The 12926-nt window shown below is 38.6% G+C and overlaps 1 protein-coding gene across 1 annotated transcript; it reads right to left on the bottom strand.

The window, feature by feature from the left end:
• Positions 1–273: 273 nt before the first annotated feature.
• Positions 274–12099, bottom strand: LOC148422337 (pyruvate kinase PKM-like). Its single transcript, XM_088416648.1, has 11 exons — positions 12072–12099; positions 9568–9740; positions 9366–9457; positions 5531–5662; positions 5264–5450; positions 3772–4042; positions 3463–3613; positions 3226–3378; positions 2576–2742; positions 828–1009; positions 274–639 (listed from the first exon to the last, which is right to left on the bottom strand). The coding sequence occupies exons 2-11, from the start codon at positions 9710–9712 to the stop codon at positions 533–535; spliced, it is 1587 nt and encodes a 528-aa protein (XP_088272774.1). The 5' UTR covers positions 9713–9740; positions 12072–12099; the 3' UTR covers positions 274–532.
• Between the last annotated feature and the right edge of the window lie 827 nt (positions 12100–12926).

Genomic DNA, 12926 nt, shown 5'->3' with positions numbered 1-12926 from the left:
GCAGTTATGATAATGGATGGATGGGATTTTGTGTATCAAAACGTATTTGTGGTATTGGGTTTTGGTTTCGGTATCTGTGACCACTCAAGAGTTGAATACTCATCCTGGTATTTTTTTTTTTTAAATTAAAAAAAAAAGATATTGAACAAGTCAGTAATTCTGTAAACTCTTGGTTTATTTTGGTTTTCAATTGAGAGTGAGTATAGTCATGGAACGCTAAAAAATTGTCATTGCATTTTGCTGATATGATAACAGAAGGAGGAAAAACAAGTCTTTCAAGAGTATTTTTTAATGGATGTCATAACAATTGGTCACAATACTGTATGTCAGTTTCTCACTAATAGAAAGTAGTATTACTGTAATATTTATTGCATGTTGGATTTTGAAAGTAAATGAAGCCATGAAGACATATGTGTATGAAGGATCCAGTCTTTTTGAATGAGTGGCCTGCATGGCCTGCGTTTATGAAGGGCAACTTTCCATGTGAGGAGTTAGCACGAGGGAGCGGATTCACATCGTCCGTAGATGGAGCTCAAGGCACAAGGACCACCCTCATGGTGTTGGTGTAACCAGAGCCTGGACGCCAGCCACTCACAACAAGGGCTACATCGCCACTCTTGAAGAACTTTCGATGTTTGCCTGCGCAGGTAACAACACCCAGATTTCACTTGGGAGCAAGCATGCTGATCTAAGGAACTCATTAGCGCATTAAGATTAGATTTTGGCCTGTTTTCTGTAAATAAACTTGACTAATGCACATTCCCACCTCTACTGTACTGTACTCAATTCCAATACATTAAAATGTTAAATGCTTCTTTGTTACTCACCAACTTCCAGGGCAAAGTTAACGCGCTGGTCGACGTCCTCGGCCCAGATGTCGTTGGCGGGTTTGGTGTAGAGCACGGGGTAGATGCCACGGTAGAGGTGAGCCTGACGGGCCACCTGGCCGCAGCGGGTCACGGCGATGATGGGTGCACGGGGCCTGTACCTGGACAGCATGTGGGCAGACCTGCAGGAGCACAAACCAAGTTCTGTTAGTCTTTCAAAACATTTGAACACTTTCCCAATGCGGTTAAAAAAGGAAAGAACATTTGATTTGAAGTATTCTATATGGAAATATATCTTCTTTGTGTCACTTGGTATTCATAGGAATGCCACTTCAGGAGTGGTATGTTAAATCGAGTGACTGAAAAAATATTGTTGCTGTCAGAAGTAAGTTATTTTATTTCCTCCATAACAACAGGTGAGTAATTTGAATCCTTTAAAAATGGATTCGCCTCAAACTCAGTTTAGCTGAAATTGCATCATCACATGGTTGTTATCAGAAACACTAATAAGTCTGACAATGCCACTTTTATGGATTCATCATATTTTCCCTATGAATGCAAACATATACAATAACAAATAAGAGTTGATTGATCAAACTGTGAATGAAAGTACCTTCAACTATTTATAATTTAATTTATTCATAATTTATAATTTATTCAATCGTTTTTAATTTTAAAGTACTGTAAAATATAAGTCATTACATTGTATTGTAATTAAAGTGCAGCTTTTATATTTCCTGTATTTTTGTGAAGTGTAAATGTCCAAATGATGCATAATTTTAGGGCGGCTGCCAATAATGGTAAAAATGCATTGAATGAATAATAATATGCAATAATAAAAAGGTGGTATTTCGAGAGCTAAATCATTTGTAAATTGATACTTGATGTAAACCGTATGAAATCTGTTGCTCGTTGTTTTACATTGGTGTGTGGCCAACTTGTTTTCTTTACACTGACAGTATTTCTTATTCCCATGAGAATATTAGTTTCCATATACTGACTTTACTGTACAATGGCTACTGTAAATTTAACACCCCTTATTAGGTTTGAATGTGATGTTATGTTGACGGAAATTCAAAGTATTTTCTCTGTCGACGCTTCACCCTCCTAAAAGCGAGATGCTATTTGTCGGTCAGCATTTCATCGCTCGCCAGGAAGTGGACAGGAGGCATTTGGGGCTTTTGGGGGCACGCTGACATCTGGAAACAACTTGCTGACAGCAGTGAAGCTGAATCAAATTGAAATGTTGCACGGCGAAACAATGAAGTGAAAAATGTGATCAAGCTCTGCGGAGATGAGAGGGCCTCATTACAAGACGATCTATTGGTGGCAGGAGGGGAAAAGTCCCTTCATTGAGTGCATAGTTTACAGAAAAACAAAACAAAAAAAATAACACTTTTTTTTTTCTTTCTCTTTGTCCTGCGTAATTTGCCTAATTCGAGAATTGATGTTTGTATGCATTGCTTGCTTTATTTTCAAGTCTGCCCAGATCTTTAGTAGATCTCTAAGCGGTGGTAAAATGCTGATATCTGATTTTCTATCCATCATAAGCACTTGACTACTCATCAAAACGCAGCTGACTGTATCGCATGCTTTTTTGAGGATGAACTCCCTCGTGAGAGAAATGAACAGGGAGTTAAAATTATCATGTAAAATGTCAGAGTTCAGCTCCCAAAAGGTCAGAAGAGACTCACTCCACTGGAGCCGGGAGAAATTGCTATGGAGGCGTAGGGTGATGGGATTCTGACCTGCCGGTTTTGGTGAGCACAATAATTGCGCTGGCACAGCACTTGAAGGACGCCTCCACCGTACCGATGGCGACCGTTTCTGTGGGGTCGCGGGTCAGGTGGGACGTGCGACGCAGCTCCTCAAACATCTGCCTGTGGAACATGGCGGCCTCGGCTTCACGGGCGATCTGACCATGTTGAAAAAAAAGGGGATTGGAGTTACTTTTCTCATTTGAGGGTTTGAATTTTCTGGAATGACATTTGACAAATGTATTCCGGGTGAGTTAAAAATAGCCCAATCATGGGGCAAATATCGGGGTCAACTTGACTGAACTTTAAAAAACATAATGGGTTGTCTTGTGTCCTAAATAAATAAATCCATAAATAATAATAATAAAACATGGTGCCAACATGGACTCGTTAGGCTCCAAGGTTAACATGAGTAGCCTACATGTCTATTCTAAAAATAGCTCACCAGTGATTAAACACTGATTCTCTATGTACATTTAACAGAAGAAAAATGCTATTTATTTTTATGTATTTATTTTAGAATAACATGGCATACATTTATTTATCAAATGTGTGTGTGTTATCAATTAAAAAAAGGTTGTGGCGTAGAATTGTATACCCTACACTGAAAGGCCACGATGACCCCCATTTGGTCAACTCACCAGATGCTGTGTGCGTACGGCCTCCAGGGGGTAATCCCCCTTGGCCGTTTCCCCGCTCAGCATGATGCAGTCGTTGCCGTCCAGCACGGCGTTGGCGACGTCGCTGGCCTCAGCTCGGGTGGGGCGAGGCTTCTTGGTCATGCTCTCCAGCATCTGAAGGCCAACGCAAACAAGCGATCTCACCACCAACAAAGGAAAGCGCCATCCCTCCCCACTTTGGTGGCCAAAGCGACAAACCTGCGTGGCGCAGACGATAGGCTTGCCCAGCCTGTTGCACCTGCCGGTCATCATCTTTTGGGCGATGAACACCTTCTCCGTTGGGATTTCAATACCCAGGTCTCCACGGGCGACCATGATGCCGTCGCTAGCCTCCAGGATCTCATCAAATCTGCCGTGAAGATTATTAGAAACTCATGTTGGGGAGTTTCTGATTATCTTAGTTGACCGTCACTAATGGCGATCACGAAGAAGCAGCGGGTGCCATCAACTCATTGAACCACCACCACCACTCCATTTTTCAGTCTTAAAACCAAAGTATCAACTAACCTGCGCACGCCCTCATGGTTCTCCAGCTTGCTGATGATCTTGATGTCCTTGCCCTTCTCGCCCAGAGCTTTCCTGACGGCGTGAACGTCGGCGGCCTTGCGGATGAAGGAGGCGAACACCATGTCGACGCCTTGCTCCACACCGAACTTCAGGTCCTCAAGGTCTTTCTCGGACAGGGCGGGGAGGTCGACGGCAGCGCCGGGCAGGTTGACGCCTTTCTTGCTGCCCAACATGCCGCCGTTTTCGATCTCGCACATTAGGTAGTCGTGACCTTCGAGACGTACAATTCACTTAGCCGACCGAGGTTTACCTTACGTTATTTATGTCTATTTTATGTCACGCTGTCGTTTGCAAAGCCTAAAAACATAACGTACTAAGATACATACATAAAATAAACTACATTATATACATACATACAACAAAAAACAAAACATTTATTGAATTTGATGAACAATTTCAAATTCGAAAATGCGAAAGGTCTGAATGAGAATCCGTGGAGTAATGTAAAAAGTACCGGGGATATCACTTCAATTTAATCTTTGTTTTTTATCTGTGGATTTTTAAAAGTTTTTTTTTTTTATCTTTGTTTTTTATCTGTGGATTTTTAAAAGTTTTTTTTTTTTATCTTTGTTTGGGTGAGTGGGAAAATTCGGTGTCGGTAGCCATAATATAAGTGAACAGTTTAAAGTTATAACCATTTGAAAAATTGAGAAATTTTGGAACGAAAAATAATTGTACATTTTAATGGCGAAAGTTATGAAATTCTGTTAAGTAGGAATTTTGAACATGTTGAAGATACAGCAATCCCAAAGGTGAATTGAACGTGTGAATGATTTAATATTCAAGTAGAAACTGTTGAGTGTGTCCCGGGGAAATAATACATATTTTTGGGTAGAAGATTTTGTGGAAAAATCAAGAATTTGTCAAAATAGTCACCCTGTGTAGCAAATATTTTTGGAGCACATTCAAATTGGAATCATTTTCATTTCTCAATTATATTTTGCAAAGCTTCCCCCTAGGAAAATGTCCCCCCTCCCCCACTTGCCCCACCAGCCATGATTAAGATTAGTGTGTTATAATTATATAAGTATACCTAAAACTGTATCCTTTTTAACAGACACAAGAAAAAAGCAATATTTATTTGATCACAATTACACTTCACATTGCAAAAACAAATCCTTTTCCTTGGGGTCACCTGCGACCCCCCGGCATCACATCCCACCCCCCCAGGGGGCCTGCCCCACTATTTGAGAAACCTTGCACTAAGGTTTAATTGGCTGAAAAAATATTTGTAACGGATTACATCATTGAAAAAAGGTTGAGACCCATTACTCTAGCATTTGTAAATTTCTAAGGTATATAAACTTTAAATGTATAAGCACAATACCTGAAATAAAAACTAGCCAAAATGCCCTAATTTAAAAGAGGTCCTAAAAAAAACAACAACTGACAATACTGCAAAACCTAAAGAAATTTGAAAAATGCCTCTTACCAACATCTCTGACCTTGAGGGAAATCAGTCCGTCATCAACGTAGATGTGGCTTCCGCTCTCAACGACCCTGGTGATGTTTTTGTAGTCGAGCCACAATATCTTCTCATCGCATCTCTCCTTGTAGCTGTCATCAAGAGTCAACTTGATGGTGTCACCTTTTTTCAGCTCAACCTCAGCGGTGCCACTCTGAGCAACAATAACAAAAGCATGTTGATGACCTTCACCCTTACAAAGGTCATGGTGGTTCCTTAGCATCTAGAACTTACACCCCTGATGAGTCCGGTTCTAATTTCTGGTCCCTTGGTGTCCAAAGCGATGGCCACCGGCCTATAGCTGTGTGAACCCTCTCCAAAGCTCTCGGTTGCTTGACGGACATTCTTGATGGTCTCAGCATGGTACTGGTACATAAAATAAAAACAAGTCAAACTGAATGTCTTAGCTTTAGAAGTTCAGTAGAACCTCCAAGGTTGTCTCAATATTAATTTTCATACCAACAAAAGGCTCTTCTGAGACCATGTTAAAAGGATTAACATAACTTTGTCTTTTTGGGGAAAAAAATGGACTAGCTGATTGGTGCAGTGGTTGATTTCATCTTTTATCACCTTGGACAGCTAGCAAAGGTGAAGCCTTTTTTTTTCCTAGCATTGTAACAAAGAGTAACCAATTTTGTTGTTTTGCGCAGTTCTGTGGCATCCGCCAGATCTGTTCAAAGTGCTATTGCTAGCTGGAACACATAAGATGGGAACATATAAATCCAAATCTGGTGCACTGCATATTCTTTTCGTTTTCAAATCTTGATTGAAGTATGAAGACCAGTTTTTTCGATCCAAGTGGACACCCAGAGGGGATATGTACTTTTCTGCTGCGTGAATGACCTCGCAGGGCACATAAGACTACATTTACGTTCGTTACTCCATGTAATCATTGGCCATTCAGTAATCTATGCCATCATTGCATCTCAGCTGGATCGCATGTCAGGCACTTTTTTTGGAATCAGCCAGTCCTCTCTCCAGTGACTCCAGTTGCTGCAAAATGCTGCTGCTCGCCTCTTAAGAGGGAGAACATAACTGACCCCATGAACATTTAAGATTTCATTTCAAGATACTTTGATTAGAAACTCTTGAATAATCTCAGCCCACTTTACATGGCAAAACTGCTCCACTGCCCCACACACCCCTGCCAGTGACCTCAGCTCTATGGACCAGATCCCACTAAAGGCGCAGAGGATTAAGTGTTTCCTCAGAGGCAATGGAAGGGACCTTTTTTGTGGCTGGCCCTTCCCTTTGGAATGACCTTCCATTAAATGTCAGGCAAGGGGCCTCTCTGTCCAACTTTAAGACCCGTCTGAAGACACATTTTTATTCTTTGGCTTTTGACGCAACATTAGACTCGGCGCCATTGTACTGTAATTTGTCCTCATGGTATTTTCGATTTTTTTGCTGATTTATTATTTATTGTTTCATTTATTTGTTTAATTTATGTTGACATACTGTTTTCACTGTGTTTGTTGTTATAGATATGTTCAATTGTTTTATGTTTGGTGATGTACAGTCAATGGAGTTTACTGCAGTTTAAGAATGTGGCACACAAAACTTTGTCATGCTCAGCACACTTGGACTAAAGCGAACTACACACATACCAAGCTGCATTTGAGCATTTTCCATATTTTTAGTCAACAACAGCTCAATTTTTCAATATTATCAACCAGCGGGCAATTTGTATTTACACAAGTATGTCAATAAATTAGTGTGTAATATTGTACTCTGATAAACAATCCAAATAACCGTGAAGAGTGTGTCACTTTCTTATTACAAGCCGGCGAGCCGCAAAGAGGTGTAAATCCTGAACGACAACTGCAACACCAATTTTAGATTGTGACGCAGTGCAGGTTCACTGTCCCAAAACAGCTGCTTGAGGTGTTAGAAGAATATTTCCTCAATACTTTGTCCACGTGTGTGTGTATAGTATACATTGTTGCATAACAGTTGAGGCAGTCGCAAAATCTCATCTGATGATTTGATAATTAATTAACAATTATTGATTGAATATCTTATTAAAATATTAGTGACTTATCAAACGTATGCCATACCGAAACAATATGTTCTCAAAGGTGTAGTGCATCGAAAGTGAAATGAACAGAATACTGTCAAGGTTGCTTTGAGTGAGGCCACACACACCCCACATGCTGCCATCTCAACTCTCCGAGTCTCAAACTATTAATAGCTGTACTGGCAAGTGACCATGCAGAGGTCAATTTCATTTTGTCCTTCCCAAGACAATTTGTGTATCTACTTTGCTTTGGGGTTTCTGCAAGTATAACTACATACTGTATAGTAATAAGTACAATAGCACTTCCTAACAGGAGCCACCCTGGTTGTATGCATGCAAGTTTTCATTCATTTTTAGTGTTTGATCTGCATTGTCTGCGTTTTCTTTTGAAAACATGCACAAACTATTTTTTTCACATTACACCCATTCACAAGCAGGCGATTACCCTGAAAGTCACCTTTCCTTTAACCTTTAAAGAGTACCAAGTGAAAGTTCTTACTGAGCCTAGTCCACTCAGGTGACAGTCAAGTATGACCTTTATTAAAGGTGACAAGTCAACAGGATAAGGTTTTTTCTTTTTTTTTTGCCTTCACACTAGCCTCTTCCAAACATACATGCCAAATCACAAGCTGCCACAGATGGAGCACAAGCAACTAGATCCCATTACTGGCAGTGACAGGCGACATAATGATCATGACTACTGCCAACTCTGAAGGGTAAATTACTGTAAATTGCTCGCATTGGGTTGAAAACACTGCCAACACACTACAATACATATTTCATTGCTCTTAGGGATACATTTTTTTAGTTTTAAGTAGCCATTCAATCAGTCAAGCAGACGAGGCTGACATTTTTTTCCATTGGCACACAAATTCTGTCTAGCAGCAAGTGGCTGTGCCCTGAAACAAGTGGAAATGGTGTCTTCTGATTGCTTTTATATATATATATATATATATATATATATATATATATATATATATATACACCGTATTTTCCGCACCTAAAAGCCTTTTTTTTTAAAAAAAAAAGCTGATGGGGCGCCTTATAATCAGGTGCGCCTTATATATGGATCAATATTGAGATTGGGATTCATAGATGGGGAATGAAGTGATAAAGTAAGCTTAACCTGTTTTTGTGTGTTTACAGTTGAACAAGGTTGGTCATATTGACATTGAGTTATTAGGCTATTGAGAGTTTAGAGTTATTATTTGAGTTATTATTGTTATTACTTTGAGTATTACGATATTGTGATTGAAAAAGTTTTAAAATATGTCATTAATTGAGGGGGCGCCTTATAATCCGGTGCGCCTTATATATGGAAAAAGTTTTAAAATATGTCATCAATTGAGGGTGTGCCTTATACTCCGGTGCGCCTTATAGTGTGGAAAATATGATATATATGTATATTAATTTTCTATATACATCCATTTTCTATAGTAGCTTCTCCTCACTTGGGTGGCAGGCTTGCTGGTTGCTAGCCAATTGTAAGGCACGCAGAGATAAACAAACAGACGTTGGTGAGTGTTGACGAAATTTGGAGCTCTTTTGATCTTGTTAGGCTCTGTTCAAAGTCGCAATTGTTTCCCAGATGTTCTTAAGACATTCCGAAACATTCCAATGTCATCTGAAACAGTTTGTTGTTTTTAATTTCACAAAGAAATTTCAAACACGTTCAAAATTTCCTGGCAACATTAAAAAAACAATTAAAATGGTTTCATATTGTCTTAAGAACACTTAGCAACAATTACAAATTCAAACAAACCCTGAGGAATCCTTGACATGAACGCACCTGTGCTGACTTTGTCAAAATTCTCAAACGTTTGCATCACATCAATGGGGGTTCAGATGATTATTCTGATGCTGCTTTATTCACCAAAACACTGACAATTTTTTTGCTTGTGTAATTTGGCAACGATTATTAGTTTTTGTTTTGTAATACAAGACTTTTCTTGAAATATTTCAACCATGTTTCTATCACGTTATCAAGCGATGGGCACCTTTTCCCTTGATGTCAGGTTATGCCACCTCTGGCCAAACTTCTAATGCACTCACTTCATGTGTGCCATGTGAGAAGTTCATTCTTGCAATGTTCATCCCGGCCAAGATCATCTCCTTGGCCATGGCCACAGACCGAGAGGCAGGCCCTGCATAACAAGATTTTACAAGCGATATCAATATAAAAGACATCAAGTGGGTCATTTGGCTAGACTTACATGGATTTGTGTGCGTGCGCGCGCGCGTGTGTGTTTCTGACCAATTGTGCAGATGATGCCCGTGTTGCGGGACACGGCAGGCTCGGAATCGATGTCCAGCAGGCACATGTGCTCGATGAAGGTGTCGGCCATGGCAGCGTGCAGCTGCTGGGTGTGGATGATGGAAGTTTCCTTAGACTTCGACATGATTGGACACGTGCCTTCCGGTTTATGCCTGCGGAAATGAGGTCAGGAGAAGCGATTGATTTGTCATTGACAACAGTGACGTGTAATTATTCATTTGATCAATTAGGGACTTTTGACAGAATGTGCTCCCTACTAAAAGTATGATTAGAACATGCATAGTATGCATCAATTTCGAATACAAAGCAATATTAGCGAATAATAAGATTCAATTTCATTTTGCATAAAAGTGTATTGCAAAAACATTTTTCTCTATTTACTGATTACTAACTGTTTGTTTTTTTTTAATTTAGTAGCTGACATCAGAAGATTTGGACAATTTTTACGTTAATCATTACCTCTAAATGATTACTTGATTATAAAAATGGATTACTTGTTAATTCATTCATACATTTTGCCAGCTTTAATCAAAATATTTGGTTAATTAGCTGAACTTCTGAAAAACACTTACAATATCATTGCTATTGGGCATTATATGTCCAAATATGGTCACTTTTATACTTAAGGGCAGTCTCCATCAGATTCTGTGAAAGCAACCATTAAAAAACAAACTTGATACCGGCTATGAATCCTAAGGGTAGAACAAAATATTTGCAGCCACTGGACATCAACGTGAATGATTTAGTGCACAGGGTGAAGAGGAAGATGACATTGGCCAATAACGTCTGGTAGGCTCTCAATCAGTGTTACTGCATGTTACTGTTGTGTTGGTGCAGTAGTCTGATGAATCAGAATGTGTGTGTGTGTGTGTGTGTGTGTGTGTGTGTGTGTGTGTGTGTGTGTTTTATGTTGAAAATACAGCGTGTTGGTGCATTCTGTAAAATTCTTTGTCTTAGAAGTCACATTTTGGGGGGAATTTACTATAAAAACCATAACAGAGTACAGTAAAGCTCAGGTTGCTACCCAAAATCGACATTCCTTTATTGTGAGTATGTTCTGAAACATGGTACAGTCATTCGGATAGTCGGAGGACACTTCATATTTGCCATTATACTAAAAGGAATGCCAGAGCTCAGTGCGTCAAGATGGTTGAAACAGTAAGAAATATGGTTCCTGCCGGATTATTCTGGCAAATAATCTGTAAAATATAAAAAAAACTCAACATGTTCTAAATTTACACTCATCTTAATGTGGAAATAAGTAAAAAAAAAAAAGTATTCTGATGGCCGAGGTGGACTGATGCCCAGTGAGACCGAGGTTTTCGTGCGAGCTGATCAAACAGCCCATGTGCATAAAGCAACAAGGGCAGCAAAGTGCCTGCCTGGCTGGTTGCACTTTCCACATTCCGCTGGGAGTTCATGTGGAGCTAGCCGAAGATAGAGGAGGTCACTTTTGACACAAGGTCGAAGCACGATCACAAAGAGGACCGTGCCTCGTATTGTTGATAAATCAGACTTTGCCACCGTTGCCGTACACTAGACGCAAGTGTCAGTGCTTGGAAACACCGAGCATGCTGGGACATCATTCTCACCCCCAGCACTCACCAAAAATAACCACCCGGGAGTATTTTTTTTCTGGACACAAGCTATGAATGTTTTCCTTTTCATAGCGCTCCTATGAAATTATGTAATCACAGAAAAGTCACAGCGTTAAAGTCATGTGCTAAAATTAGATTTGTTGACCATATCTAATAAAAAATATTAAACTCTAAATTGGTGAGTTTAGTGTGCAATTTTAACTTGTAATAGTGCAAATGACATTTCTAAATGTGAATGTTTTTAAAAATGTTCTAGTCTGTACATTTTAAATTATGATGATTGTAAAAGTTAAATGCATGTTTAAATAGGTTATATTATATACATTTAAAGGTAAGAAAAACCTACCAAAATTCACCATCTCAAGAAATTGTGTTATTCAAAAGCGTTTTCAACATAATTTTAAATTTTAATTACTGAATTAATTTAAACTGGTAACAAGTTCCAATTCATTGAGATGCACTTGTGTGCATTGAAATATATCTCAGAGTAACCTAATGTAAAGTTGTCACCCTATCTAAAACATACACGTTAGAAAAATTGAAACAAAGAATATTATTCCAACTAAATTTAGAGTGAACTTTTTACAACATTAAAATGAATTTAGTTACAGGTAAAATAGTGGGGTCAGGTGCCTGTGTGACAAATGAAAGAGTTTAAGAAATTAGTGTAAACGTCAAATATTCAATTAACCTTTCAGCTGATAACTAGCTATTCTAAAAAAAATAAAAATAAAAAGTACAAAAAATGTAAAATGAAGGAAAATAAATCCCACTGTAATTACATTTTTGGGAAGAAAAGAAGGATTAAAAACTGAGGATTTTTTTTCTGAGTTACCAAAATGTTGAACTCTTGCTCATACACACACTCTTTGTATGTGCACTCACCTTGGGGATGAACTTTGCAGGGAACCAAAGCGCCACTCGCATGAAAGCGGAGGCTGGTTTTTATGCTCCTTGTCCAACCGGAACTACTTTCGTGACACTCGAGAACGTGTTGCGCTACGAAGGCGTTGTTCGTCTAGTTGGTAAAATATAACTCCGCTGCTCCGACGACAGTAGATGTAGTATCGTACTACAGTACTTTAAAAAGGCGGCACGTGTTACATGATGCTGACTCGTCAATTGTAGCATAATAACAGGAATAAGTAACTACATTGCAAGGAAAGAAAAAAAAAAAACAACGATGTTAAAATGTGTCTCAATAAAAGTATGAAAATAACTGCCTAATTTTTGACAAATACATTTTTATTTTATTTTCAAACTACATTTAAATGAATACTGACTTCAATACTATTTCCCCAATCGAACTTGTAATTCTTTGTTCATTATGTTATGTAACTATAAATAATGTATTGTTTTATTTCTGTGTATTTATTGTATGTATGTATTGTTTTATTTCTTATCTATCCATTATTCATCTTATTTATTTAATTTCTATTTCCTCCCATATTTTATGCATTCAGTTCGACACTGATAATTATGATTTAGTTATACTGAATATATTAGTCTTGATTTTTTTTTCGTTCCTGGCCAAAATGTAAAAAAAAAAAAAAAGAGGTCTACTGTAGTCTTTTTTAGACATCAAGGCAAAGTACATTAGGCTATAACAAATAGAAATAAATACAAATAAAAGTAACAGCATTTCTTTCTCATGCTCAGTAGTTTAAACTCTGTTTGAGTGGCAACAGCATTTCATGATCTTAATAAAGAAACGCCACCATTGGCATATAGAGATGCCTT

This window comes from Hippichthys cyanospilos, chromosome 6 (assembly GCF_059441005.1).
Source record: "Hippichthys cyanospilos isolate Australia breed blue-spotted pipefish chromosome 6, RoL_Hcya_1.0, whole genome shotgun sequence".
In the NCBI taxonomy this organism is placed as follows: domain Eukaryota; kingdom Metazoa; phylum Chordata; class Actinopteri; order Syngnathiformes; family Syngnathidae; genus Hippichthys; species Hippichthys cyanospilos.
The sequence above is the reverse complement of the archived record's forward strand: the minus strand, read 5'-3'. Positions and strand labels throughout refer to the sequence as shown.

Excerpts from the sequence above, each read along its gene's own strand:
- LOC148422337 (XM_088416648.1), bottom strand. The coding sequence starts at position 9,712 with ATGTCGAAGTCTAAGGAAACTTCCATCATCCACACCCAGCAGCTGCAC. Across the intron at positions 9,458-9,567 it reads GGGCATCATCTGCACAATTG|GGCCTGCCTCTCGGTCTGTG; the intron begins GTCAGAAACACA and ends CTTGTTATGCAG. Across the intron at positions 1,010-2,575 it reads GTGCTCACCAAAACCGGCAG|GTCTGCCCACATGCTGTCCA; the intron begins GTCAGAATCCCA and ends GTGCTCCTGCAG.